Source organism: Chanos chanos, chromosome 14, assembly GCF_902362185.1.
Source record: "Chanos chanos chromosome 14, fChaCha1.1, whole genome shotgun sequence".
In the NCBI taxonomy this organism is placed as follows: Eukaryota; Metazoa; Chordata; class Actinopteri; order Gonorynchiformes; family Chanidae; genus Chanos; species Chanos chanos.
The window spans coordinates 4,770,097-4,796,503 of record NC_044508.1 but is presented as its reverse complement, the minus strand read 5'-3'; the positions used below and the strand labels follow the sequence as shown (position 1 = coordinate 4,796,503).

At 40.5% G+C, this 26,407-nt stretch overlaps 5 protein-coding genes across 6 annotated transcripts; 1 reads left to right on the top strand and 4 right to left on the bottom strand.

Annotated features, from left to right (window-relative positions):
- Positions 1–3,998: 3,998 nt before the first annotated feature.
- iscua (iron-sulfur cluster assembly enzyme a) lies at positions 3,999–5,597 on the bottom strand. Its single transcript, XM_030791037.1, has 5 exons — positions 5,482–5,597; positions 4,749–4,862; positions 4,463–4,573; positions 4,267–4,345; positions 3,999–4,171 (listed from the first exon to the last, which is right to left on the bottom strand). Exons 1-5 carry the CDS (start codon positions 5,587–5,589, stop codon positions 4,080–4,082), a joined length of 504 nt encoding a protein of 167 aa, XP_030646897.1. The 5' UTR covers positions 5,590–5,597; the 3' UTR covers positions 3,999–4,079.
- A 469-nt stretch (positions 5,598–6,066) lies between these two features.
- Positions 6,067–8,722, top strand: pxmp2 (peroxisomal membrane protein 2). The gene is made up of 5 exons (XM_030791035.1): positions 6,067–6,283; positions 6,744–6,866; positions 7,306–7,468; positions 7,918–8,037; positions 8,157–8,722. Exons 1-5 carry the CDS (start codon positions 6,174–6,176, stop codon positions 8,223–8,225), a joined length of 585 nt encoding a protein of 194 aa, XP_030646895.1. The 5' UTR covers positions 6,067–6,173; the 3' UTR covers positions 8,226–8,722.
- A 97-nt stretch (positions 8,723–8,819) lies between these two features.
- On the bottom strand, positions 8,820–17,849 carry LOC115827223 (polyubiquitin-like). Of its 2 annotated transcripts, none has more exons than XM_030791032.1 (2): positions 17,370–17,849; positions 8,820–9,535 (listed from the first exon to the last, which is right to left on the bottom strand). In XM_030791032.1, the coding sequence occupies exons 1-2, from the start codon at positions 17,847–17,849 to the stop codon at positions 9,311–9,313; spliced, it is 705 nt and encodes a 234-aa protein (XP_030646892.1). In that variant the 3' UTR covers positions 8,820–9,310. The 2 variants fall into 2 exon arrangements, with proteins under 2 accessions (XP_030646892.1, XP_030646893.1); XM_030791033.1 differs by lacking the exon at positions 17,370–17,849 and adding an exon at positions 10,039–10,109 and having other exon boundaries at positions 8,820–9,802.
- Positions 17,850–20,511: 2,662 nt separating this feature from the next.
- LOC115827229 (polyubiquitin-like) lies at positions 20,512–21,564 on the bottom strand. The gene is made up of 2 exons (XM_030791038.1): positions 21,497–21,564; positions 20,512–21,312 (listed from the first exon to the last, which is right to left on the bottom strand). Exon 2 carries the CDS (start codon positions 21,290–21,292, stop codon positions 20,813–20,815), a length of 480 nt encoding a protein of 159 aa, XP_030646898.1. The 5' UTR covers positions 21,293–21,312; positions 21,497–21,564; the 3' UTR covers positions 20,512–20,812.
- A 1,508-nt stretch (positions 21,565–23,072) lies between these two features.
- Positions 23,073–26,326, bottom strand: gatc (glutamyl-tRNA amidotransferase subunit C). The gene is made up of 5 exons (XM_030791036.1): positions 26,050–26,326; positions 25,852–25,902; positions 25,428–25,597; positions 24,213–24,316; positions 23,073–23,134 (listed from the first exon to the last, which is right to left on the bottom strand). Exons 1-5 carry the CDS (start codon positions 26,233–26,235, stop codon positions 23,073–23,075), a joined length of 573 nt encoding a protein of 190 aa, XP_030646896.1. The 5' UTR covers positions 26,236–26,326.
- Positions 26,327–26,407: the final 81 nt, after the last annotated feature.

Sequence of the window (26,407 nt, the reverse complement as noted above, 5' to 3'; positions counted from 1 at the left end):
GCTTGGGCTCATTCAGATTTGTTCTCATCCATCAATATGACCCAGTTAGTGATTTTCTTTTTCATTTGGTTTTCTTAGTCATAAGGTTAAATGTTCTTTATGATCTGAACGTTTGCAGCTGATAATAAAGGCGTAGCATTATTGTCTTTGTCAGTTATGAAATACAGTCAGCTTCAAAATGTATTCAATTTGCTTAATTCTATAAAACTAAGTATTTTTTTTTTTTATCCTTGTCATACATCTAGTGAGTCTATGTCAAACAACAGACAAACTGTGTTGCAAAATAAAGCAAATCTCATTTCCCACGACATGCAAAGTGTGTGTACCCTCTGCTAACTTAAGAGCAAACATCAAAGCTAACAAAAGAAAGCTTAGTGGGGCAGTGGGGCCTTGTGGCACCCTGAAACTCGAGCGCTGAAAAGAGCCTCAGTACCGGGTCAAATTCCCCGCTCTTTTGTCAACAGGGTGCTGAATAATTCCGGGAATATACTAGCCTTTCACTATCACTCTCTCGCACAGGGGAAGTGCGCACTTGGCATACCACCCATGTTCCCTCAGACCAGCGTGACGTCCTGAGTTGGGGTCAAACTAAACCTTGCTGACATACAGTCTACTCATGCCCCCTTTCCCCCTGGATTTATTTCCAATCTGGCTGACTTAGAGGACCATCGAGATGACGCATCACGGCATCTCAGGTAGTGCTTTGATTTTGAGGTCAGGACAATCGCATCGAAACTGACAGTGGTTGTGACCTGTCACAATGTTGTCATAACGACATCAAGCCGCATCTGTCAGTTGGTTCATATGGGGAAGAAGACACAGAAACAGGTAACAGAACACCTTAAGGGTACCATTAAATTTTGATGGGCTGCTGCTTGGAATTCTTAAGGCAGCAACAGTTTCTGGAAGGAGCATTGCAGAGCGACTGGGATGGTGTGAGAGACGCATCCGTCACGGCCGACAGTTTACTTCACTCTGGTAAAGAGGATAAAACTAGAGCTGGTGGAAAATGGTAAGTATTTTAGAATCACAACTATCAGTAAACTATCAAAAAAAGTTTCTATCTCTGGTCATGAGCAAGAGTAACTAATAGGGAAAAGAAGAGCTGCAAGTTACATGGATTAAGGACCTGTCTCTTAGTTGAAATATTGATATTTGACCGTTCTTTTAAATCATCTTCTTTTGCTTTCTGTCTCCTCAGTGAGCCATGCTATCCCACCTCTCTGCTCTTCTACTGGTTCTCTGTTTGACTTCACCCTGCTACCCAGTGTTACCCGCCTGCCCTTCGGGGTGTTGCTGCCCCCTTCCAGGGCTGCTGGTTCTCTGCGAATCCTTGGGTTTAAGGTCTCTTCCCCATACTGTTCCCCTCAGTACGTCGGTTCTGTCGGTGGCCCGGAACCATCTCTGCAACGTGGACAACCTGCTCTGGCAATACTCTGGTCTTCAGGAGCTAAGCCTCAATCAGAACCAGCTGTCTCGGTTCCCACGTGGACTTCCGGCAAGCCTGAAGAGCCTACAGCTTCAGGAAAACCTCATCACCTACATCACTGCAGGGGCGCTAAGGCACCTGGGAAACCTGACCCGGTTGGACCTGGAGGACAACCGCATACGTGCCATCCAGCCTGGGGCGCTTCTGGGTCTGATGAAGCTGAAGAGCCTGACGCTTAAGGGTAACAAGTTGACCAGCTTACCTTTGTACTTGCCACCTTCACTAACTCACCTCGACGTGTCCGAGAACTGTATATCCGCCTTAGATCTCCCTTCCCTGGCCACCCTGGTGAACCTGCAGGTGCTGAAGATAAACAGCAACTGTCTGCGCTCGGTGCCCGAGCGTGCCTTTGACAGACTGTCCCATCTCCGCTCTGTGGAACTGGCCAATAACTTGTGGGTTTGTGAATGTGACATAATGTACTTGTACCGCTGGCTGTTGACGGACAGGCTCACAATGGCCACGGATCTGGTATGCACCACTCCACTGCACCTGGCACATCGCCTGCTGCTTACCCTGTCTGTCATGGCCATTTGTCCGAAAGTCCTGAGGCTAAACGAGACATCCTCGACTGACAACATCTCCGCACCTTCCAAAGAAGCACTGGAAAGTTCTAGAGTGGAGAGGGCAGGTAGGGTCGCCGTCGCTCATTGTAACACTCAGCCCAACAAGACCACAGCTCCGCGACAATCGAGGCAACTTTCCAAAAAGGTCTCATCCGCTGCGGAGAACCGTACTGAGGTCGAACCTCATCATCATGACCTTTCAAGATCTCATATCTTTTCAGAACGCTATACTTTGGAGGGTTTGAGTTATGAGGACTGTCTGTCTCTTAATTCCACGCATCTCTTTCCTGTGTCAACCAGTACTCCCCTCAGCTCTCCTCCAGACGAGGAAACTAACTGCCAGGAAAACGCTACCGGACGTCAGCCTGGGAGCTCAAGCACTGTAGCGCCCCCTGCTGTCCCTTTGGTACCGACAAGAGGTACAGGCCTGCAGATTAATTCTACTCCACAGTACTTGCTCAAATCAGGCATTTCATCAGTTGTTGCAATGCTGGCTGTACTGTGTGTGCTGATAGGTTTCCTAATACTAGCGGTGGTTCTGGTACTGAAACAAATTCTGCTGAGGAACCAAAGGGTGGCTCCACTTCAGCAGTCTTAGCACATTACTCTAGAAGTTACGCCCAGTACGTGAACTTAACACAGCAAGCAGCTGTTATTTTTCTTCTAAGCTGAAGGGGTGACAGTGCACCCTTGGCGCCAATGTCTTGACAATAGTCAGAACGAATCCAATTTCTCATGAACTCCTGCTCATTTCCAGTGTTACACAAATGCTTACTAATGTCAGTATGTTAACTGAGCTGGCTGAGAACTTTTATTTTGAAAAAAAAAAAAAACCCAATAAAAGTACTTTACAAATCTTATGTTGTTACTGTGGCTATAATAGCTCACAACACTACAGACTATTAATCATGCCAATAACTGAAACCCTGATATACTGGGGAATAAATGCAAAACATTTCAATCAGTGTTTCTCTCCTCCATCGATTCCTTGACAAAAGTATGACTGTTGCAGTCTGAGGGTTTATATTATACTAGTGAACAACTGAAGACATCCTTCATTAAAAGACAGATCATGTGGGTTTGGGACATTTAATTTCAGTAGAATATTAAGACATGTCTGACCAACTGCCTTTGACAACTACACTAAAATAGCCATGCACCTGTGCTCATGTTTTAATAGTCACTTGTGTCATAATAGGGTCTGCAGTGACCCCTGGAGTATAACGACAGAAATGCATGGTTGTGATGTCTTTCATCAGATGTCAATGGGCCTCATGCTGACACAGAACAATGTAGCATTTTCTACAATGTATCAGTATTATGTGTTTCTCTGTTATGTGTTAGCAGTGAGTGTGAATGCAGTTGTCTTTTTACAGAACAAATCTGAAAATAAAAACAATGCCAAAAAGAAAATGTTTCTGAAGACCCAAATACATATTTTTTTGTTTTAGAGAGTTCTCATTTCTTGTGTGCCGTATTCAAAACAACCCACATTCCCGTACTTTACATGCAAACCATTTCAGCATCATCTTTTGATAAAACAAAGCAAACTAAGAAAACTGAGCATGTAAAAATCTGGAATGATCATATTAAAATAAAACTACATTAAGAAAGTCTTCACTCAAAATGTCTTCATGAACATCACACCTATACTTCTTTATTTCAAACCACCAATCCAGAAAAAATATGCATATTATATATGAGGTCAGCGATATAGATGTCAATACTATGTTGATAGATGAATTCAGCATTCATAAGGCATGATAGCTACCGCATGGATAACTGCGGGGGTATTCCAGAAAGCGGGTTTAGTGAAAACTCAGATTAGTTAACTCAGAGTAAGTAGTAAACCTCCTAATAGAAGAGCCCCATGGCTTCATTCTCCTTGCAAAACAAAGACACAGATAGGGCTCTTCTATTAAGAGGTTTACTACTTACTCCGAGGTAACTAATTCTGAGTTTTCACTAAACCCGCTTTCTGGAACACCCCCCTGTTCAGACGAGATAACGAAAACAAACAGCGACTAGTTGCTTGCTTTTGCTACCTCCTCTTTCTTCTCGTTTTGTTTGAGTCTGTAGTCCGCCAGCGCAGCCTTAATGGCATCCTCTGCTAGCACTGTGGAGAAACAGAAACAGGGAACAACGGGGTCAAGGTCACGAGAGCACATAATGAAGGTTAAAACAAGAGACACAATCTTTCACAGTACTCACTGGAACAGTGAAGTTTAACTGGGGGAAGACAGAGCTCTTTAGCAATCTCTGTGTTCTTTATTTTCGATGCCTCATCAAGCTGCAAGGAGATATTGATTGCACAGATATGAGAACAAGGCAAAGAACATCAGTACATGAGCACTAAGAGAGAGCATCAAAAAAACTCTAGATGATGAGCTTGGAACCGATGACCCACCGACTTGCCCTTCACCCACTCTGTTGCTAGGGAACTGGAAGCAATGGCTGAGCCACACCCAAACGTCTTGAACCTGGCATCTACTATTTTCCCGTTTTCATCTACTTGGATCTGAAATGCAGTGAGTAAACAAACAAATACATAAAAACGAAACAGAAAGGCTGGATTACTGCAGGAGGAAAGGGTCTGAGAACACACTCACTTGGAAAAAAAAAAAAAAAAAGAGGGTGACATGTCTAAAGTTTTAGCAGATACTCTTTTAACGCCAAAAACCTTTGCAACGTACCTGCAACTTCATGACATCACCACAGGCTGGCGCGCCCACTAAACCCGTCCCCACGTTCTTGGCATTTTTGTCGAGGGATCCGACGTTCCTAGGGTTTTCATAGTGGTCTACAACCTTTGGAACATAGCGAGAACGAAAAACTGTAACTTTGTGAACTATCGGAATCTGCTGTCCAAGCGAGGTACTAATGAAATAGCTATTCATCTTGCCATGTTTTCATAAGAAACGCATTCCTTCCCTGGTGTCAGGTCAGGTATGCCCAGAACTCATAACAAGCATAACCCTAAATCCAAACCTAAAAAAATACGTCATCAAATAAGACTTCATCTTTGTCAAACTGTCTTTTACAAAATCATTGCAACACTGGTACATCAAAATATTCTGAACATTCTAGCAAGCCAGGGGCTTTGACGGGACATGAAACTGTTTTCACGAAAGTTGTTACTTAACACGCATCGTGGCACTTAAACTGAGGAAGCGTTGACCTTCTGCCATTTTTTTAATACGAATTTAGTTACATCCACAACAGCCAACACTTACCTAAAGCACTGTAATTAACCACAGAACACTGAAACGCATCGCTTTAAGAAAATATTGTGCTATACATTATGCTAGCTCACAAGCTAGGTAACTAAAAGGTGAGTGCTAGTTACATATTATTTAATCAAAAACATGTTATGAGCACAGTTAGATTTATATTCTTGCCTACGCTCATATCACATGCAGTACTTACCTTTTTGTGATACGGACAAACTGAATTAAGAAATGGCAATGACAAACTTCTGTTTACAAAAAACAGGCTAGAGGACGCACAACGCTTCGACAGCGACGCCAACGCCATGTTTTGCAATAATACGTTTCAGACTGAGAGCAAAGAATTGTATGCGTACCGAGATATGAAGCAGCAAAACGTAAACGTTTCAGGATAAAAGTCGTGTCAAAATACAGAGGCTATATAAACAGTTTTTATTGCGTACAGTAGAATGGATGATGCTGCACTTTTTCACCCGATGTCAGTTTAATTTAATTTAATTTAATTTAATTTAATTTGATTAAATTTCTCTTTAATATATTTTCTATCATGCAAATATTATGAGAAGTCAAATTTTATGCCGTTATTTTCAACGGCATCCCGAACTATTTATTGACCTATGAGTGATTCTTCGACCCCACTTCGTCGTACTCGACGAAGTTTTCATGAGGTCCTGTATAATAATTAGGCCTATATTACAATTCCAATGAATCATTGACTATTAGAAACACCGTGTAGTTAGCCATCTGCACTCTTTGTGCAATCTGTGATTGTACTGTCATGCGCTGTGGGAGAGCACGTCTGGAATACTTGGACTGGTTTGGTTTGTTTTACTACTCAAACTGTCTTTGACTTGTTCGCTGTTGAATTTGTACGATTGTTGAACTTGTACGATGCCTACACAAAGTTTGCCAATCCGAGATCCAGGCTTTTTCACGAGGTTACTGCAGCAATACTTACTTTTATTAAAGAAATATCCAATCCTCACCAAAGCCGTGACAAGGTTGGTTCTCATATTGCTTAAATTTCTGATTTTCCAATCAGTTGACTGTATGTATTAGCAAGCTAATTTGAACGTTCAGAGAGAAAGTCATGCTGTCAATCTCTCCTACTTATGTGATATTATGTGAGTAATGTGCTACCAATAAAGATTATGTTGGTTTAGGAATACTCCTAATAGTATATACTCTAAAGCAGTTAGCAGTTAGTTTGTACACTTTATAATATAACGAACTGATTGCAATATTTACATTTTTGAATGACGACTTCGTTAGGATTCATTCTTAAATCTATTTGGCTGCTCGACCCTTGCCCTCCACCTGTTTTTGAGCATTTTAAATTCGACAGGCCAATCAGATTTTGACTCGGAACTCCCCTCCTCTCTCTTCATACATGAGACAAAATCAGGCAGTTTTATGCTTAGTATTTGGAACTAAACCATTTGGGCTTGGCTTTGTTTGCAGCGGCATTCTCTCAGCACTGGGGAATCTGCTGTCACAAGCACTGGAGTCAAGGAAAAAGGCGAAACAAGGAAGTCCAGCGAAGGATGTTGACTTTATCGGACCTGCACGCTTTGCAGTTTACGGGTGTGATAGAAGGACCGTTGTGCATTTGACGTGAATTTATTTCATTTCGCCACTGTTTCATTAACGCATTTATTCCCCATTTGATTTCTACTTTTTCCTCAAGCTCGTAGACAATTCGACACATAAACAAACTAATCTTACTCTAAAACTACCACGGTTTTACCGTGGACATGACTACATAAAGGCAGTTGTTGCCAGCTGAATCTAAGGCACCGTTTCTTGCAGAATCTCTCTGACATCTGGTTATTCCCTTGATTTAATTAAAATTTGATACTTTTTTTTTTTTTTTTACTTTATTCACTTCATTTGTAAATGACATTCTATTAAGATGCTAGGCTTCTGTAAGATGCAATGCCGCCTGACGATAACGTGAGGCCAGCTGTCGCAAGCAGAATTTCTGCTGCCTCTGGTTTGAATGACTCTTTTTGGCTGTTTGTAGGCTGTTAGTCACAGGCCCCGTGAGTCACTACTTCTACCAGGTGCTGGAGGTGCTTCTGCCGGCTACCGTGCCGTACTGCATGGTCAAACGTCTGCTCCTCGACCGACTCGTCTTTGCCCCAGCTTTCCTACTGCTCTTCTTTTCTGTTATGAATGTGCTGGAGGTGAACTCTTGTCCAGACTTGCGTACACTCCCACACACAAACGCACACACACACACACACACACACACACACACAATCTTTTTATTCTCTATGTTTTTCTCTGATTATGGAGCATTATCAGTGAATGTTTTCTGTGCTAATGTTTTGAGTTCCTGCCGCAGATTTTGAACTTAGATGATTTGATGATTCTTCTTCTTTCTTTCTTTCTTTCTTTCTTTTTTTTTTTTAATGTATTTTGAGTTTTTAAACCAGTAATTGTTAAATAAGTCATAATACTGTTGTTCAGGTGATCTCTTCTTTTATGTGTTAATGAATATACTTAGGCTTTCACTATGTTTTAAGAGTTTTTCAACCAACAGTATCCTGTGATTTTCTTAAACCTAACGATATAGTGCCCTCTGGTGGCTATGAGCATCTACGACCTGTCTAAAAAACTGACCTCTGTGCAGGGTAAGACACTGGCAGACTTTGAGAATAAAGTGAAAAAGGGCTACTGGCCAGCTCTGAAAATGAACTGGAAGGTTTGGACCCCATTCCAGTTCATCAACATCAACTTTATACCTGTGCAGGTAAGCATGTGGACTAACAAGTCCTCTGAGAGATTGGTGAAGAGATAACAAGGGTTTGATATTCTGTTACATCAAATGTGCCCCCCCCCCCACCCCCCCTTTTTATTCTCTTTATTTAGTTTCGCGTGTTGTTTGCCAACCTGGTGGCCTTGTTTTGGTATGCCTACCTAGCTTCTGTCAGGAAATGAAAACTTACTGGACTGACTGTTCGACAGAACTTCGCACTGGTTGGACACAGCCCAGAAGAAGATGTACTCCTATCAAATGCCTTGAAAACACATGTGACCTTTGATTAGAGACTTTCTATACAAAGACAAACATGAGCTGGGTGAAGACAACCAGTGATTAATTGCCCCAATAAAATTGTGTTAAGTCCTCTTGAGACATAGAGAGATTTTTTTTTTTCAACAGCTAAGAGCTAAGTAATGTGTACTTCATAGACACTGAAGTGTACTGAATGATGATTTTAATGGCTGTTTTTTGTTTTTTTTTATTTAAAAATTTGGTGCTTAAGACCAAAGATACCACTATATGAAATATGACTGACTACAGTGTAACAACTGCCTGACTGAAGTGACTGAACTTGGATTCGGTTCAGTTCAGTCGACTGTTGCTTTTTATCCTGAATGGAAAAGTTTATTTTTGACTCACGTTCAAAAACTAATAAAAGTTATAGTGAATCTAACTAAACACTGAATGTATATATTTTTTTTATCACATGCTGCCTTGAATTTTAATGTGCTGCAAAACAATACTGAAATGAAAACGGTGTCACAGTGTAACACTTTTAAAGTGATTTATTGTACCTTGTTTTTGCAAGGGTTTTTTCACATACAAAAACATACCCAACTCACAACATACATAATAAACAGCCGGATGGTGGCTCACTGTCCCTCTGTGTTATCTTTGCTTACCCCTAGTTGGGTGCTGGTATCTATATTCCAAAAGTACTAAGTTAAAAGGAATGGATCAATACCAGTTGTGTTGACACAGTGTAATATGCTTATTATTATTATTATTGTTCATTCACACCACACAGGGATTACAGCCTCTCACATCTGGTCACAATGGTTACAGATATACAGCTGTTTTCATTCTGTGAGCTAAATTCAGTATGCCTCCTGCCCTGCTGCAAGGGTGAACATTGATAACAGCTATTATAGCTATATAACATTATAATTTAAATGTAGCATATTTCATTAAATTAGTAAAAAAATATATGTATATATTAAATATTAAACGAAGACAGCGTGACAGGCGTCTCTCGCTTGAATCAACCTCCTCTGAGCCGCAGAGTCAGGTAGATGGTGCTTCCGGCTTGGATGTTGTAGTCTTCCAGTTTTCTGCCATCCTCTAGTTGTTTGCCCTCGTAAATCAGCCTCTGCTGGTCCACGCTCACTCCCTCCCTTTTGGCGACCTTAGCTTTGAATTCATTTACGGTCTCTCCAGCGACGATCTCGTAGGTTTTTGTCTGTCCCTTCTCGTTCCTTAGGAACACCTGGATAGGCACTGGATTGCTCAGAATCAAGAGCATCACAACACTTCCAGACGTCAGACCGTACTGGCTGACGGTTTTAAAATCGTCGTCGAGAGTGATGACATGCCCGTTGCGGACAGAAAGCTTCTGTTTCGGTGGCGGCACGTTGAAGTGCTGGTGGATGATTCGCTTCAGCTCACCGATCGTGGTGTATGGGCTCACAGGCACCGTCTTTGTCTCGCCGGTCAGAAGTTTAATTACAAGTTCCATCTCAGTAGCTGTGTGACGCTGTAAATTCGATGTAAAGTAACTGTTAGACTGTTATAAAGCAGAGAATGAAGCAGAAAGTGCGGACTTAAAATAGACTAATCTAACACCAGAGTATGCTAAAACTGATCACTGTTCAACTGTTAACACTTCTAGGATTAAAATGTAGACTATGTGCTCTGCACGATTAAGTGTTATTTCACCTTGCACAAACTAGAGAACGTTTTCGGATGAAAACGGTTGGAAGTGTCGTTTACCTTTTGCTGGAAATGAATATATTCAGGTTATTGTCTCGGGCTCGGGTCGTAGTGTAGCTTGCAGACTCTTGAATCTCACAAACTGCTGCAGCCTGTGGTTTGAGCATTGTTTATATGGAGCATTAAGCCATTCCCCGCCCCACAATTAAGATTCGCTTTCCTCTTTCCTTCTCAAGCGCTTTCGGTTTCCATTCCTGACACGAGCAGGCACTGCCCCGTATGAAAACATCAGCCAAATACAGACTGACCGAAAAGATGTATAACTTCAGCTGTACAGTTGGTTTTTAAAAACAAACAAACAAACAAACAGTTTTTAACTGATACATGCTGATTATGTTTGTATGTACTAGAAAGAGAACTGAGCGTTGAAAGTTTAAGTCTTAACTCGTTTTTAAGTGGAAACCAGTGCTTTGTAATACGCTGTCAGTCTAGCGAGAACTGGTCGGTCAGTTATGTGGTTGAAACAGGTAGTCACAGTGGTGAAGCTAGGACTCAGCCCTAAATTCTGAAGTTGACCTCTAGGCTAATTCCCAGAACAAGCAAGTGCTTCCAACAGTTTGCTTCTGTTACAAAGGGAAAAACAAAAGAGCTAAGAGTTATTCCTGGATACTGAAACCCGCCGATTTCAGGATGGGGGAATCCCACGTAGTCTGTGGTAGTCGACGTCAAACACACCTTTGCTCAGGTTGTTTTGATTCGTCATCCATATAAGCATTTCATAGATGTGGGGTGTGTCGACTTTTCATTTTTAAAATGAAGACACTTGTAAGCGATTAAAGAGTTTTTGAACTCTTCATACACAGAAACGTTCCTTTAAGTGCTATGACTGATGCAAGACAGTGAAACACAAGGTGAGATAAACCGCAAAGCTTTGAGAAAAGAAGTGCAGTGTCAAAGTTAGGAGTGCTTAATATTTACTTCTGTTTGTGTTCTGACAGATCAATAATGAACCGTTTTTAAAGACAATTCACATTAACGCCGACAGTGCAAACATGACAAGTCATGCTCCACAGAGAAGCAAACACTAAAAGAGGAGTTCCAGTCCACATCTCACATTCATTCAGACAGCTTCACCATCGTAAACGGCAAAATATTTGCTTAATAATGAACCACTCTACACAGGAAATAATTGTTATACTGGTGTTTATAGTATAACTCTCGGTTATTAATTCTTACTCACAAATGAAAATAATTTAAATCCTTTGACGGAAACTAGGGTAACACAAAGTTTCAAGTGATTGTGGCATAGTGCCACCACTAGATGGCGTTTCTGTGAAATGCGGGGAACGGCACTGCTTTCATTACACAGCAAGATTTGACGTCACAGCCCTGTTACATAATGATCTGTGAGAGCTATGCCTGAATACTGTTTGGACAAATCTACTGAACCTTTTTTCACATCACATCGCATTCTCCAGTCTGACCAAATAAACCTGTGTGGTTTTCTGAGGAAGGTTTTAAAAGTGGCCCATTTCTCAGCACGGTCATGTCAAAGGCGTCAGTTTCGTGGCCTGATATGGTACGAACCATATCACTCTCTGTTTTGAACAGCTTGAGGATGAGTCTAAAATTCATCCCTATGAGGGATATGAAATCTGATCTGATACTACAGTCTGCTTCAGGTCTGTGCTGACTGCTCAGTATAGCGTTAGATAGCGAGGAGTTCGCCTTTGAACTGTGACACTGTGTGTCTCTTAAGTGATCACGGTTGCGTGTATGTAGTTAATGTTTATTATTTTTAACGAGCACTCGGAGATACACGGGCACTGTACTGAGACGTGCTGGGTCAGGTGAGCAGGTGCACTCGACCACGATGCCACAATCTAATCATGTTGCCCCAGTGTCTAGCATTCTGCTGCTCATCACCATGGTAACTCCTCAAACCTGTGGAAGAACCTTGTTTTCGGTGTGTAAAGGATGTACCAGTGAAGGGCTGTCAGAGAGGTCTCTGCTTGTCCCACTCTCCGGCCCGGAAAAGGTCCCGCCCTCAAGGGGAACTTTGAACATCTCCAGAGATGACACGCTACTGTTACTATAACTATTCTTCACTGTTCGTGGGAGATGGTTTGATTTGTGGTGGCCATGATATTAAATAGATGTGAAAGGCGATAGGGTGTAACAACAGAATTGAAAATGTATTGTTTATGTATTACCAAAATAATGGATCATTTCGGTTTTGGAGATAGTGATATGTTTTTGTTGTTGATGTTGATGTTGTTGTTGTTGTTTTGTTTTGTTTCGTTTTCTTTTGTTTTACCATTATCCACATTGCACAAACACATGTAGACTTTCATAACTAACTATAATTGCAAGAAAGCCGTCAACAGAAAGCTGTTAACAGAATTAATGACGTACTTATTGCTTTCAGTTTCTCAAAATAGGGCACTATTATAACCAGTTTCAGGTTTATTGGTTGATAACCACACCCCTTTCAGTTCTGAATTCTTAGGACATGATGTAAAGAAACTTTAAACATCGCATGCAGAGATCAAACACCAGACAAAAAGTGGAGTTAAAAATACATTTTATTTAATTATCTTCAGTGATATAATACACTAACGTCAGCCCTAGATGTATGTCATGTTCAAAGGCATCTCTCCAGACGACAACGGTCACGTGAAGCTGAACTACTGCTGAGACTAAACATGCACATTATTTGATGTTAGTGTCAACACTGGGCCAGAGGCAGTTGTCTCACAGCAGTTCCAGTTTGTTTCCTTTCATGAAACCGCAATACAAACCGCCACAGTACAAAAACCTCTGAGCCTGAGTGGGCAGCGACGAAAAACAGCAGAACTCAAACGCACACATTTTAACACAGACTAAGGGTAAATCAGCAGAGGCCTTGACACTGCACATGCATGTGATTCACAAAGGGGCGGGCGATAGTTTTTAAAAACAATCACAGGAAATATTGCTATTTCAGGCGTCAGAGGTTTAAAACAATCCAAAAGGAGTAAGTTGGATTGCCCGTGCAAACCCCATTCTGTTACGGTGATATAACAATATATCTTTAGCAAATTTGGTCAACAGATACATACACACATATTTTTGTTTAATTGTAGATAAATTAAAGGTGTCTGAAAGGTGTCTGTCTTGAGCTTCAACCACCTGTAAGTCAGAGAGTAAGTAAGAGAGAACAGTCAGTTTGGACGTTTGTGGTACTATACAAGCTGTCAAAATTGCTAAGTAATGTACTAATTTTATAAGTCAGACCGAAGCTGGTGTTATACTACATTATCGATCTGCATCCCTCCACTACAATCAGGGTTTATTTTCGATTCTCTTTACTGAACGCTTTCTCTCTCCATTTCAGAGATAACTGGACAGCACTGCCTCAGTCAAAAGATAAGCTGATCACACATGTCAACACACTACAGTTACAAACGCTCCGCGTGCCTGGCCACCACAAGTGTGTCTGCTTGTTTATCTGTAAAGTAACCCTGTCAGTTGTTAGGAAACAGAGTCATGAATACACAGTGTTTATTTGTATTGTGCTTGCAAACTGACTGTAGAAATACATGATTTTTTTTTTTAATTTGTTTTCTTTGTTGTTGTTTTTTGTTTTTTTTGCATTGGTTTTGCATTGTGGGATGGTTTTGTTGTGGAACGTGTAGGCTTTGAGATCAAGCCTTAAACTGAACACTGAAGTCCTTTACTTTACTTCTTGATCACCCTTTTGTGTATAGTCGTAAACTTTCTGTTTGTTTATTTAAGAAATATGGAAAAGCAAACAAGAGACAAGAGCAATTGCAGGATAATGAAACTCTATCTGATTTTACGACGGGGGAATTCCTGGTAAAGTAGCCTACGTCAGACATACCTGTGCGCATAAGTGCATTGTATGATTACACCATTTCATTGGTATGCCAACTGTTCCTGCTTTTCATCAAAAGAGCAAAACAATTCAAAGGTCAAGATAAAGTGAACATAACTGCATGTTAATGCTAAGCTTGCAGATCTGATTTCCCCTACATTAATAAGCTTTTAAATGTCATAAATGATGCAAAAAAGATGACACAAACCGGACAGTAAAATACTAAGAAAGGACATGTTATGACAGGGGTAGTATTTAGCAACACTGCACAGAGTGGCACGGGTCCCTGTTTGCCTCTGAGATTGCTTCTGTTTTGGAAGGTTTGTGCCTTTCACCCTCAAGCTGCAGAAATGACAGGACGTGACTCATTCTGCTAAAAAGGGGAATGCCGGTTCTCATAACGTCTCCCAGGAGATGCAAGATGGCTGATCAAAAAAACCCCAAAAAACAACGTCAGCCCTTATGTCTAATGTCGGTGAATCTCAGCTCTGAGGGTGGTGTTTTTTTTTGTTTGTTTGTTTTGTTTTGCTTGCCAATTGTTTTGTTTTTTTTTTGCTTTGTTTTAAATAAGTATCTTTACTCTATTGATTTTATACAATATACAAAAGTTCTCACAAGGTTATGGTTCCAAACTCTTCAGGCCCTCGCTTTTTACACTTCACTGCTTCAACAACTTGTGATTCATTATTGCACGGTGTGGCAGCCTCCTATCACATGATTTTATCAGTTGTATTTTGTTTGTTTATTCGTTTTTATTTTGTTGTGTGACAGCACAACCACAGATAAACCAGAACATGGATCGTGTAGGGGTCAAATCCTAAGCTTTGACCAGTTATCCTATACATATATTCATTTATTTTATTAATCCACTGTGTATCTTGAGAGCTTCTGTGACACTATGTAACACTTCAGAACTTTGTTTTGTTTTCTGTGAAATGATAGGGAAGATAAACTCTAGGCATGCACATGAAGTCTGTGGTTTCAGTATGGTGTAAACATCTGCAGTTCTCAGCCGCCTCATCACGACTGCGGTGCCCGATGGCTTTAAAACTAGATGCCAGGCTGGGAATTAGATTGGTAAACAATGACACTGAAACATATTTCCTCACAAGCAAAGAGTATTTCCTGTAGAATGACATTTATCGCCCCTTTCATACATCCTGTTTAATCTTTCATAACTTCTGTATTGCATACCAACAAGACCCACCAATCAGAGGGAAATGCCAATGTATGAGAACCTGTGAGTCTCTTCACGTCCTTAGAGCTTATGCTCTAATTCTGTCCCCCAAACGAGAACTAAACCAACACCAAATTCTCCAATCACCGGAGCCCTGACTCTATTTGACTGACTGACTCATTATCAGTTTATCAATTGGTTTGATCAGTTAAACACATGCTCTATCTGGTAGGTGACGTTAAAGAGCTGGCTGGTGCCCATATAGAAGTCCATAATCTATATGTTAATAGTCACATCTCATCTGAAATTTAGAATGCTTTCCCAAAAACAATCATTGGTATACTCCTTCGAACATGCTAGAATTATGACAAATTAGCCATGACAGGTAGCTCACATCTGGCAATGATCAAGTGTATCAGGTATACTAACAAACTTGACAACACTCTGAGATAAGATAAGGAAAGATAAGACAAGACAAAGGTTCATCATCCCTATTTATTCTTTCCATGCTACAGCATGAAAATGTGTACAGGGACAGAAAGACGGAAGAGTAATACACAACAAACAGTACAATATACACCACACAATTCATGTTATACACTAAACACGGTCCAGTATGCACTATACCACCCCCCCCCCCCCCCATCATATTTACCAGTTTAGAAAGAAGGCGGCCAGTTATGTGCCCGCGAAAAAACGAACATCAGTTGGTTATTGCTTCAGATACACGCACCTTTCGCTCGAGCTTTGTTTCATAGGCGACACCTTCCACAATCAAGATTAGATTTCCACTTTCGTTCTCAAAGCTTTCCGCTACAGTAGCATGAAAAGGCAATGTCTCACGTGAGAATAACAAACAAATGAAAACTGTTTATTCAAATCTGGGCTATAATATGGATGTTCATTCTTGTGCTAATACGGTGTGTCGGTTCTTAACTATGCGGTCATGGGGATGTTTATATGTAATAAGCCTGAACATGGAGTTAAATTCTTACAGTTAGTTTCTGAATGGAGTTAGAGCTCTGAAGTATTGCGTCATCCGTTTCAGTCTAAGGGGAAGTGGTTTCGTCGTTCATCTGTTTGAGGTCAAAACCTGTGGCCACAGTAGTGTCACTTAACGCAGTTCATTCTGAAGTCCTTAAGTCAACCCAGACGTACATTCAGATCGTGAATTCTTAGTGTGGACACACAAACATTTTTTTTTTGTCGATAGAAAGTGAACAACAAATTAGAATTAAGATCAGCTGCAGGCTATTGACAAAATCCTGTTGATATTATGGCGGGGAATTCCAGGGACAGTGCCCAACTTTGCTTATGAAAAATTGATGAGAAGGGTGTGTCTATCATCCAACATATGTATGTTAGCACAGAAGTTTCATATCTCTGTTATTGTAACGAATTATCTGTTTACATGAGAAGAATGATGCAACAAGGTGAAAACTGCTGCAGAGATGAGGTGCAGGGTTTGGGGAGAGGAAGTGCTTTGGCAGGACTTGTGGTTTAGCATGACTCTTAAGAGTGCTCTCCTATTTCTCCCTCATCAATATGAGATGAGGCGTTTTAGACGATAGGTACCTTTTTGCATCTTCGCAAAAATGAAGGGAAATTCCATTTAGGAAGCTAAACTCTAAAGGGTGAATTCCAATCCTCATCTCCCATTTGTCATGAGAGCTTCCTCTTCACCCTCAGTGGAGTCTGGGAATTTATAATGAAAGAAGTCTTTCTTTTACTCTTTCTTTCTTTCTTTCTTTCTTTCTTTCCTTCTTTCTTTCTTTTTCTTTTTTCACAAAATTATAATGACACTGAAACTCTGTAGGTGCTGGCAAAAGTATCCCATTTGACTGTGAACCTTTGTGTGTGAGTGTGTGTGTTCTCAGTTAGGAGCTGACAGTAGGAGGCAGACTTTAGCCCACTGCACCACTGGCCCTTTGTAGATTACAGACAGTAAGCGTTTCACAAAGCAGTTCACTTTCATCAATGATTCTTAAATATATTTAATACTTAGATTTAGGCAGAGTGAAGTGGGATGTACAAACACTTGTAAAACAATGACCCCTGGGATTATGAGGAAATTTACAGCACTAAAATGCCCAAACCCAAGAAAACACAAGAATTCATTCAAAAGACACCCCCCCAATATTATTCTGTTAACCTGGTATATTTCTTTTAAATTAAAGATACATCTGACTTTACCAAGGTTATCATGTGTTTCAACAAAACTGAAAATACCTTCCCTCGTATTAAAAAAAAGAAGAAAAACAGACCACAGATACGAAAAGTTTGAGAACAGATTTTTTGTTGTTGTTGTTGTTGTTGTTAAACGAATAGCTGCTTCACGCAACATCCACCTCTGAGTCGCAGCGTCATGTGGATGGTACATCCAGCTCCGATGTTGTAGTCTTCCAGTTTCCCACCATCCTCAAGCTGCTTGCCACCATAAACCAGCCTCTGCTGGTCCACTGGAACTCTCTCTTTGTTGTAGACCTTCTGTTTAAACTGAGATACCGTCTCACCAGGAGAGATGTCATACGTCTGTTGTTTTCCAGTCAAGTTCTTGAGGAACACCTGAACGGGCGCAGGATTGCTCAAAATCAAGAGAATCACAACACTTCCAGACGTCAGACCGTACTCACTCACAGATTTACAGTCGTTGTCGAGAATTATGGTTTGTCCGTTTTTGATAGAAAGCTTTTGTCTCGATGGCGGCTCGTTAATAACGTGTTGCTGGATGAGGCTCTTTAGCTGACCGACCGAAGTGTTTGGGAGAACAGACAACGGCTTTGACTCTCCAGTCATAAGTTTTATGACAAGTTCCATCACAGCGGCTGTTTAAGGACCTGGTCAGAAATGCAGACATTTAAATAATGACGAAAGTCACACAGAAGAACATAGAGTGATGTCTTTTTTAAAACGTGCCATTAAATTATTTTACTAGTAGGTTGTGGCAGTTAATGTACTCAAAATTGGAGCTTACTCAAAAAAGGGATTTAAAAGAAGAAGGATATGATCTTACCTCTGCGAAGAAAGAGCAATTTTCAAGCGTTGCCTTTTACCTAGAGTTACGAAGCTGTAATGTAGTTACAGACTTTTGAACATTCAAGAAACACTGAGGCACACACTTAGATGTTTATATACAACGTCAGACTAGGCCCCGCCTATACATTACATTTCGTTTTCCATTCTCATTCTAAACACTTTCAATTTTCATTCTAGATGTGACAATGCACTGCAGGAGTACAGCTGATCACAAGTGACAACACCAGTCTATCCAGTCCCGAATACCACCCTGTATTAATCACAACTTAAATTTTTCTTAAAAGAAATTGAACGTGCAGACTGGTTTCTGATCAGATCTGATGCCGTTAGTTCGATATCATTAATGGTCTAGAATGGTGATAGATTTTTCTCTTCACTTTTCACTTGCACAGCTAAACTCTAAAGGGTGAATTCCAATTCTCATCTCCTATTTGTCATGAGAGCTTCTTCTTCACCCTCAGTGAAAACTAAGAATAGGAATTTATTATTATAATTTTTTTTAAAAACGAGCGGGTAGTGGCAAAATATCCCATTTGACTGAGAGCCTTTGTGTGTGTGTGTGTGTGTGCGTGTGTGTGTGTGTGTGTGTGTGTTTTCAGTTAGGAGCTGACAGAAGTAGGCAGACTTTAGCCCACTGCACCACTGGCCCTTTGTAGACTACAGACAGTAAGCGTTTCACAAAGCAGTTCACTTTCATCAATGATTCTTAAATATATTAAATACTGTATGTATGCTGGCCTTAGATTTAGACAGAGTGAAGTGGGATGTACAAACACTTGTAGAGCAATGACCCCTGGGATTATGAGGAAATTTACAGCACTAAAATGCCCAAACCCAAGAAAACACAATATAGATAAAGGAATTCTTCAAAAGACACCCCCCCCCCCCGCCTCCACTCCCCAATATTATTCTGTTAACCTGGTATATTTCTTATAAAAGAGCCCAAAACCAGCTGATCCTGGTTCACTGTGATTAAACACCCCTGTGAGCTCACATTTGATTTTCTGCTCTCTCTCTGTTTAACAGTCATAAACATGTGAGTGTTGTCAGAGCATGTGCTGAAATACATATTCTTTATTGATTCCAGGGTGAAATCCCTTTGTCGTGCGATTGCTTATCAGGTAAGGTTATGGCTGTCACCTTCAGATAGTGGAGATACATACAAGGTGATGGAGTAGGAGTAAATTCTTCCACTGTGATCTTGGCACGCTGACGTAGTTCCTCCACACATTCCCCTCTCTATGGCTGTGTCATCCAACAAGCTTAGTTATCAAATGTGGAACAAATCAAAGAGTGGATTAGTGTTGTCACCTCACAAGAATATGATATCTATGCAATAAAATACCTGTCTCTTGTAGATAGGGTAGCAGCATGGGTCCTTATAATGAAACGTGTCATGTGTTTTGTTGTGCATTGTGTATTTGAGAGCTCTTGGAATGAATTGAATGAGTTAATTGTCAGAGCAGGGACTGAACAGAACATGTCATTTGACAGAGTTTGATATGGATTATAAGATGTCTCATCTTCAACTGAAAATTTCTCTCCCTCTCTCTCTCTCTCTCTCTCTCTCATTCTCTCCTATCTATTCAGACATCTTAGTTTGTAAACTTTTTTTCTTAGTGTCCAAGGCCAGGGTAATCAGACACTTGCTCTGCTGTGGATGAGTCTGTAATTGTTACAACTGGTTCAAACTGGTATGAAAAGCCCCTTGTGTAGAGTGCATCTGAGGACAGAGTCTGGTTAAGAGTGAGAAAAGTTAATCACGTTTTTCCCTATACAACTAATTGTTACTGGGCAGAACACAGCCACTTAAGGAACTGATAAACTTAGAAACATCCTGACTGGTTGTATGACTTTTGTCTGCCTAGATACCTCATATGTCATTACATGATAAGTATTGTTATTGGCTTAATCATCAATGTAACTGGTATGCTTATGTTTACAACACGCCTCTATTTTAGATTGTAACTGTTAATGGATTTTGACCCTTGTGAGCTCTTAACTTCTGTGTGGCCACAACTTTTCTCTATTGGCAATAAGAACATTCTCCACGAGAAATATTAGACAAGGAAGACAAATCTCCGCGCCAAATTTGTTCCTCAGTGCATCACTTCCTTCTCACAGAAACAAAACGAAACACCCCCGTAATATACAAACCGCGTGTAACTGTTTTATTAACACGTCCTTTCAGCAGAAAGATACGTTTGACTTGACATGGTACGAGACGCGTCAAAGATACATTTGACTTTACCAAGGTTATCATGTTTTTCAGCAAAACTGAAAATACCCTCGCTCGTATTTAAAAAAAAGAAGAAAAACAGACCACAGATAAGTGATCACAGGAGTGCATGAGTTCAGTAGGTGTGACATAGAATTTAATTACCGTTAACATACATTGCAGTACATTTTGTGACAATTACAGGTATAAAGAATGATTTGGAAAATAGTATACACATAATTACTTGCAATAATTCAAAATAATCACATTTGAGTTTCTTGAACAACATTGTCATAACAGCGTTATGCAAACAAGGTCTTGTAAAGAATGAAGTATAACAGCCATTGTACAACTTGCAACGGCATTTATATGTTAATTTATGTTACGTACACTGACAGACACCTCTAGGTATTAACGCAAAGGTTATTGACAAACTGACAAATAGAGAAATTATATACACGTAATAGAACATTTGACGAACAGTTTCTGAGAACAGTTTTTTGTTGTTGTCAAATGAATAGCTGCTTCAACGTCCACCTCTGAGTCGCAGCGTCATGTCGATGGTACATCCGGCTCCGATGTGATAGTCTTCCAGTTTTCTTTCATCCTCAAGCTGCCTGCCACCATAAACCAGCCTCTGCTGGTCCACTGGAACTCTCTCTTTGTTGTAGACCTTCTGTTTAAACCGAGATACCGTCTCACCAGGAGAGATGTCGTACGTGTGTGTTTGCCCCTTCTCGTTCCTGAGGAACACCTGAACGGGCGCAGGATTGGTCAAGATCAAGAGCATCACAACACTTCCAGACGTCAGACCGTACTCACTGACAGATTTACAGTCGTTGTCGAGATTGATGACGTGCCCGTTTTTGATCGAAAGTTTTTGTCTCGATGGCGGCTCGTTAATAACGTGTTGTTGGATGAGGCTCTTCAGCTGACCGACCGAAGTGTTTGGGAGAACAGACAACGGCTTTGACTCCCCGGTCAGAAGTTTAACTACGAGTTCCATCTCAGTAGCCGGTTAAAGACCTGGTCAGAAATGCAGACATTTAAATAATGACGAAAGTCACACAGAAAAGCATAGAGTAATGTCTTTTTTTAAAAAACGTGCCGTTAAATTGTTGGACTAAATTAGAAGGCTAAAGCACATAATATACTCAAAAATGGGTTCTTGCTCAAAAAAGGACTTGAAAGAAGACGTAGAGGAGCTTACCTATGCGATGAAATAACAATTTATCAAGCGTGGCCTTTTGCCGAAGTTACGAAGTTGTAAGGTAGTTGAGCGTTCAAATAGTACTGAACCTTGAGCATCACACTGGAGCATGTTTATATAGCCTGGAATAAAAATTAGACCAGCCTCCGCCCCCTTACTAAAGTTTCGTTTTCCTCTCTCATTCTTAAACACTTTCGATTTCCATTCTATGACACTGCACTACACGATTACAGCTGATTACAAGTGACCACACCAAGACTATGCAGTCCCGAATACCACCCTGTAATAATCGCTTGTGGGTTTTTTTTTAAAGAAACTGAACGTGCGGGCTGCCTCCTGATAAATGGCGTTCGTTTACCGTAAATATTACTGATGGTTTAGAATTTGGTGGTAGATGTTTCACTCCTCTGGTTGGCGCAAATCGTTGGCGCAGTGACGGAATTTAAAGTCCTCAAGTAAACCTAGAGGTCATTTAAGGTGAAAACCACTTTATGTTGATGCAGAGCATGACATTCTGCCCTTTCATACAGAAATAATCCTTTGAATGACAAACATGACGCAACATGGTTAAGAATGGGGCAAGTCAGATAACAAAGTCTGAGAGAGGAAGTGCTGCGCTGTCGATTGTTAACGGGACTGTGCTGCTTGCTTTTCATCAGCATGAGTCATTTGGTGGATGGGTATTGTCGTGTTGACATTGCACATGTGGTAGTGACTGTCAGAAAGGCATAAAACTAGTATCTGAATTCCAGTTGTCATGTCCCATTTGTTCTGAGAGCTTCTTCAACTTAAATCGTTGAATATTTGCTTAATTGCTCACCCCTTTGTGGTACATTGAAATACATTCTATTCCAGTGCGGACCTGCGAGTGAAGTAAGACTTGGAGGAGAGAGCGACGTTCATTCACGTTACAAGCAGAGACCTACAACTTACTTCTGCCTGCTGTTTGCTTCATTGCTAAATACACAACACCCTTCTACATGGGAACAGTCCTGATACATCTTCCGTTGATATTTCTGCAAATGTTGTGAGTTCAACTTGTGTAACTGTCAGCTGTTGATCGATTTGCATTTTAAAGTCATTTCAACGTAAATCATGTGAACGTGTACCAGTGTTTCAGCAGTGTTTGGTCATGTGTCGCCACCTGATGGTACTACTGTTAACTGCAGGAACAGCGTCACCAAGCAACCAAATAAGATGATATCCCAAATTTGTATCTAAAGTTTGCATGTAAACAACCAGATTTCATGCTCTCTGATTCGTGATATTATTTGTTTTCTGAAAGTTACCCTACTAAAACAGTCACAGATCTATTAGGCTGAATCTCCCGGACATTAGCTCAGAGCTGTGCTGGACTAAAACTATCTTGAATAGTTAAAATTTCCCCGACTAAATATTTTACTGACTTGAGATTTTCTGATGTGAAATTTCAAAATTTTAAATAAATTGCATAAACTTTAATTCAGTGGTAGAGGGATGACTTTCAGAAGCAGGCCTACAAAGATTCATATTTAAATAAACATTTATTATTATTATTATTATTATTATTATTATTATTGTAAAAAAATGTCCATGATCAGAACTCAGAGTTTTTCAGCATGGCTGTTCTCTCCTCTCTCTTTGGCAGTGGGATGTTGCCTGCGTGAAAAAAAGAAACAGAGTCACTTGACAAACAAATGAATTCAGCATTTCCTTGTAAACCCTGTCAAATGCTATTTTTAGAGACCAAGCGAAAACAAAAAATGCACTGTATGTGCGTTCCCGACGCACAAAGTACTTTTGAGAAACACACTTCACGCCCCACAAATGTCTCACATGTCTTGCAAAGCCACTGAAAATATACAGGCAGAATAACTTTGGCATAATAATGTCGGCAGTGAGAGTGAAAGACCGCTCCCACCCCCCTCTCACTTCATCATGAGTTCTGACGCTGACTCATCTCATCCGTTCGGACGTCGTGTTAAATGTAATCAGAGGACAAGCGCGTATCTGTTTTAGGTCGTTAAAATTTGAGGAGAGGAATATGTCATTTATCTTAGAGAGATTTTAGAGTCATTTCATGTAAGACTGTGCCGATTTTTAATCATTATCACAGAACAGAGCGGTGAATTTCTTACGTAAGGAAGGTACTCTTAAATTCCCGCCATAAAATCTCATTCTGTTAGAATGTATCCCGTTCATCAAGCTATTAAAATATGTTCAGCTGCATAATCAGCTCTCTATGCATCTTTAATGAGCGTGAAAGACTCTGCTTACGAACCATAACGATTTTGACAGCGTTCACTTACTCCTGTCAAAACCAATAAAATCAGAGACTAACCAGCAAATTGTATGATAAACTGTGGGTAATGTAATAAAACATACGGTAATCGTAATCATGACGCCCTGTACATTCAGCAGAATATGTAAAAAAAAAAAAAAGTGTATCCATTACTATATGTAATTCCTCTAATGTTTCATTCCCTGTTTTGTGTGTGTGTGTGTGTGTGTGTGTGTGTGCGGGCATGAGTGAGAGTGTGTATGTATGTGTGTGTGTGTGTGTGTGTGTGCGCATGAGTGAGAGTGTATGTATGTATGTGTGTGTGTGTGTGTGTGTGTTTGCACGCTAATGAGTGTGAGAGTGTGTTCACACGTGCATGCTCATGTGCATGTGCTTTCTCTCCGATGAAACAGCTGAAACCCAACGAGGGCACAGGTACAGTAACGTATCACTCACCTGGCGGAGCGACAAAGTATTCCTCCACTGTGCTCTTGGCGAGCTGAAGTAGTTCCTCGGTACACTGCCCGTCTCCTACTGTATCATTGCGCAGATAGAGAGCCCTGTTTGAAAAATAATTTACAGCTGAAAAATATTACTGTGCTTCTCGTAGAATAACACTTAAAAAATAAATAAATAAAAACAAAATGTCTGTGTCCCAAACCTCTGCTGTGCAAATTAATTTATTAATTTTGCATATACCGTAGTCTATTTTGTATCAGATGTTGAAATTTTGTTTGGCATTGCGTGTCAATATCAAAGTTTTGAGATTGTAAAAACAACAGACTACTTCCTGGAAACTGAAGCGCTTAATTAAACATGATGCCAGAGGTTATTTAATACCACTAATTTAAAACCAATAATTTTCAATATTTTATCATTAGTCTATATACAACAGTGCTGTGTGCTGACCATTTTAAAAATACTGCATTTCGCACAGGGCCAATTTCGCCGTTTCAACGTTTCTAAGCAACCGAAGCTCAATACAAAACTAAACACGCGAAGAGTTATTATAAGAATGCATGCAATGTAGTGTTAAAACGACTTCTACCTAGTGCAAGGAAGATCGTACGAGTGCGGCAGTAGGATTCGGGTGCAGGTAAAAAAAAAGACATATTTAATCCAGTTCTCCTTTAATTTAATTTAAAACAACGTGTATGACTACAGTTAAATTCAATCGCATGAACTGATCGTTGAGATGAGCAACGTTCGCCCTCTATTTTGCGAGACTGTCGTTGATTTTCAGCTAACTTTGTCTTAGCAGGCTAAAGAAAAGTGTCTGAAGTACTGTGAACAACTAATAAAATTAATTGGTAGTGCTCATTTTATAAAGTCCACGTAGATACTACAGAGGACAGAAATGATAGTGTAATAAAATGAGGTCTGAAATAATGCTGGTAATCGATCTTCAAGGAGTTGGCGCCGATGCTCTGAAGTCGCTTCAAGTCGTTTCGTTTCGTTTGTTTTCCTGAGTGGAATAGATTTTCGTTATAGATCCAATAGATGATTGGAGACTATGATTGTCATTGTGATATTATTTCTTTATTCTGCTTGAGCTGAACAGATTCAACGTGTACAAGCATGCAGGCATGACTGGAAGCAGCTAGAATTTTAAATGGTTCAGTCCTGTTCGTATGAACCACCCATACAGGACTAGTAGCCTAACCATCTCACCTGTCTTCCAAAACAGAATCCATCGGCTCCACGCCCTCTGTATTGACGACATGGAGCTGATCGGCAAATCTAATGGCTTTATCCAAGCAGTCCAGACCCTCCTGATTTCTGAAGTCCACAAGGGCTAGCCTCTCCAGTTTGTCTACCAGGTCTGCTGGAACATGTGTGGGCTGCAAAGAAAGCAGTCCCTGGGTCACTGTTTGTGAAAGGTTATTGAGCCCTAACAAGACATATCTATTTGACATATTCAGACTTACCTTTTTAAGATTTCAGCCATTTGAGACACACTCTCTCATGTTATACATAGGTAACATGTCTAAGTTAAGCCATGAACATAGAATAGCGTTATGCAGAACCGTCGCATCAGTTTCATTATTTCAGTATGTTACATAAAGAAGAATACAGAGATGGAAAATAAACTTACGGGAGGAAGTTCATTTTCAGCTACTGGCTCCCAGGTGGGTTCCCGTGGAATCTGAAAACAGTACCTTTAGTTTTAGTCAAACGAAGCAAATTTAGGGAACAAATTTCATTTTACCTGACGCCATTTCTTAAACCGCACATGTGCAGCGCACATTCGAAAAAATCACACATCATGTTGTAATATCATAGCGTCTCTTACCTTTGGATTGAGACTACAATCGCTTGAATTTCGATCTGATGTCCAGCGACACCAGGTTGAAGTTGTACCCAGTATGGATTCGACTACTGAGGGAAGCGCCTCTACTCTGTGCCGATGCTGTAGAGGCCCTAATCGTAATCTTGCGATATGCAAAATTCGTGCCGTGGACCTACAACACAACGCCATTCCGCCGCAGAATGCAACTATTCAATGTGACTCTCGAGGCTGGACAGACAGACGATCAAATGACAAACGTTCATAGCCAGGTCTCCTAGGAAGTACACGTGACATCTGTTCTAGCCTCGTCTGTCGGTTTCCGCTGTACAGTTGGAGAGGACCATTTCATTTAGCGCCCCCT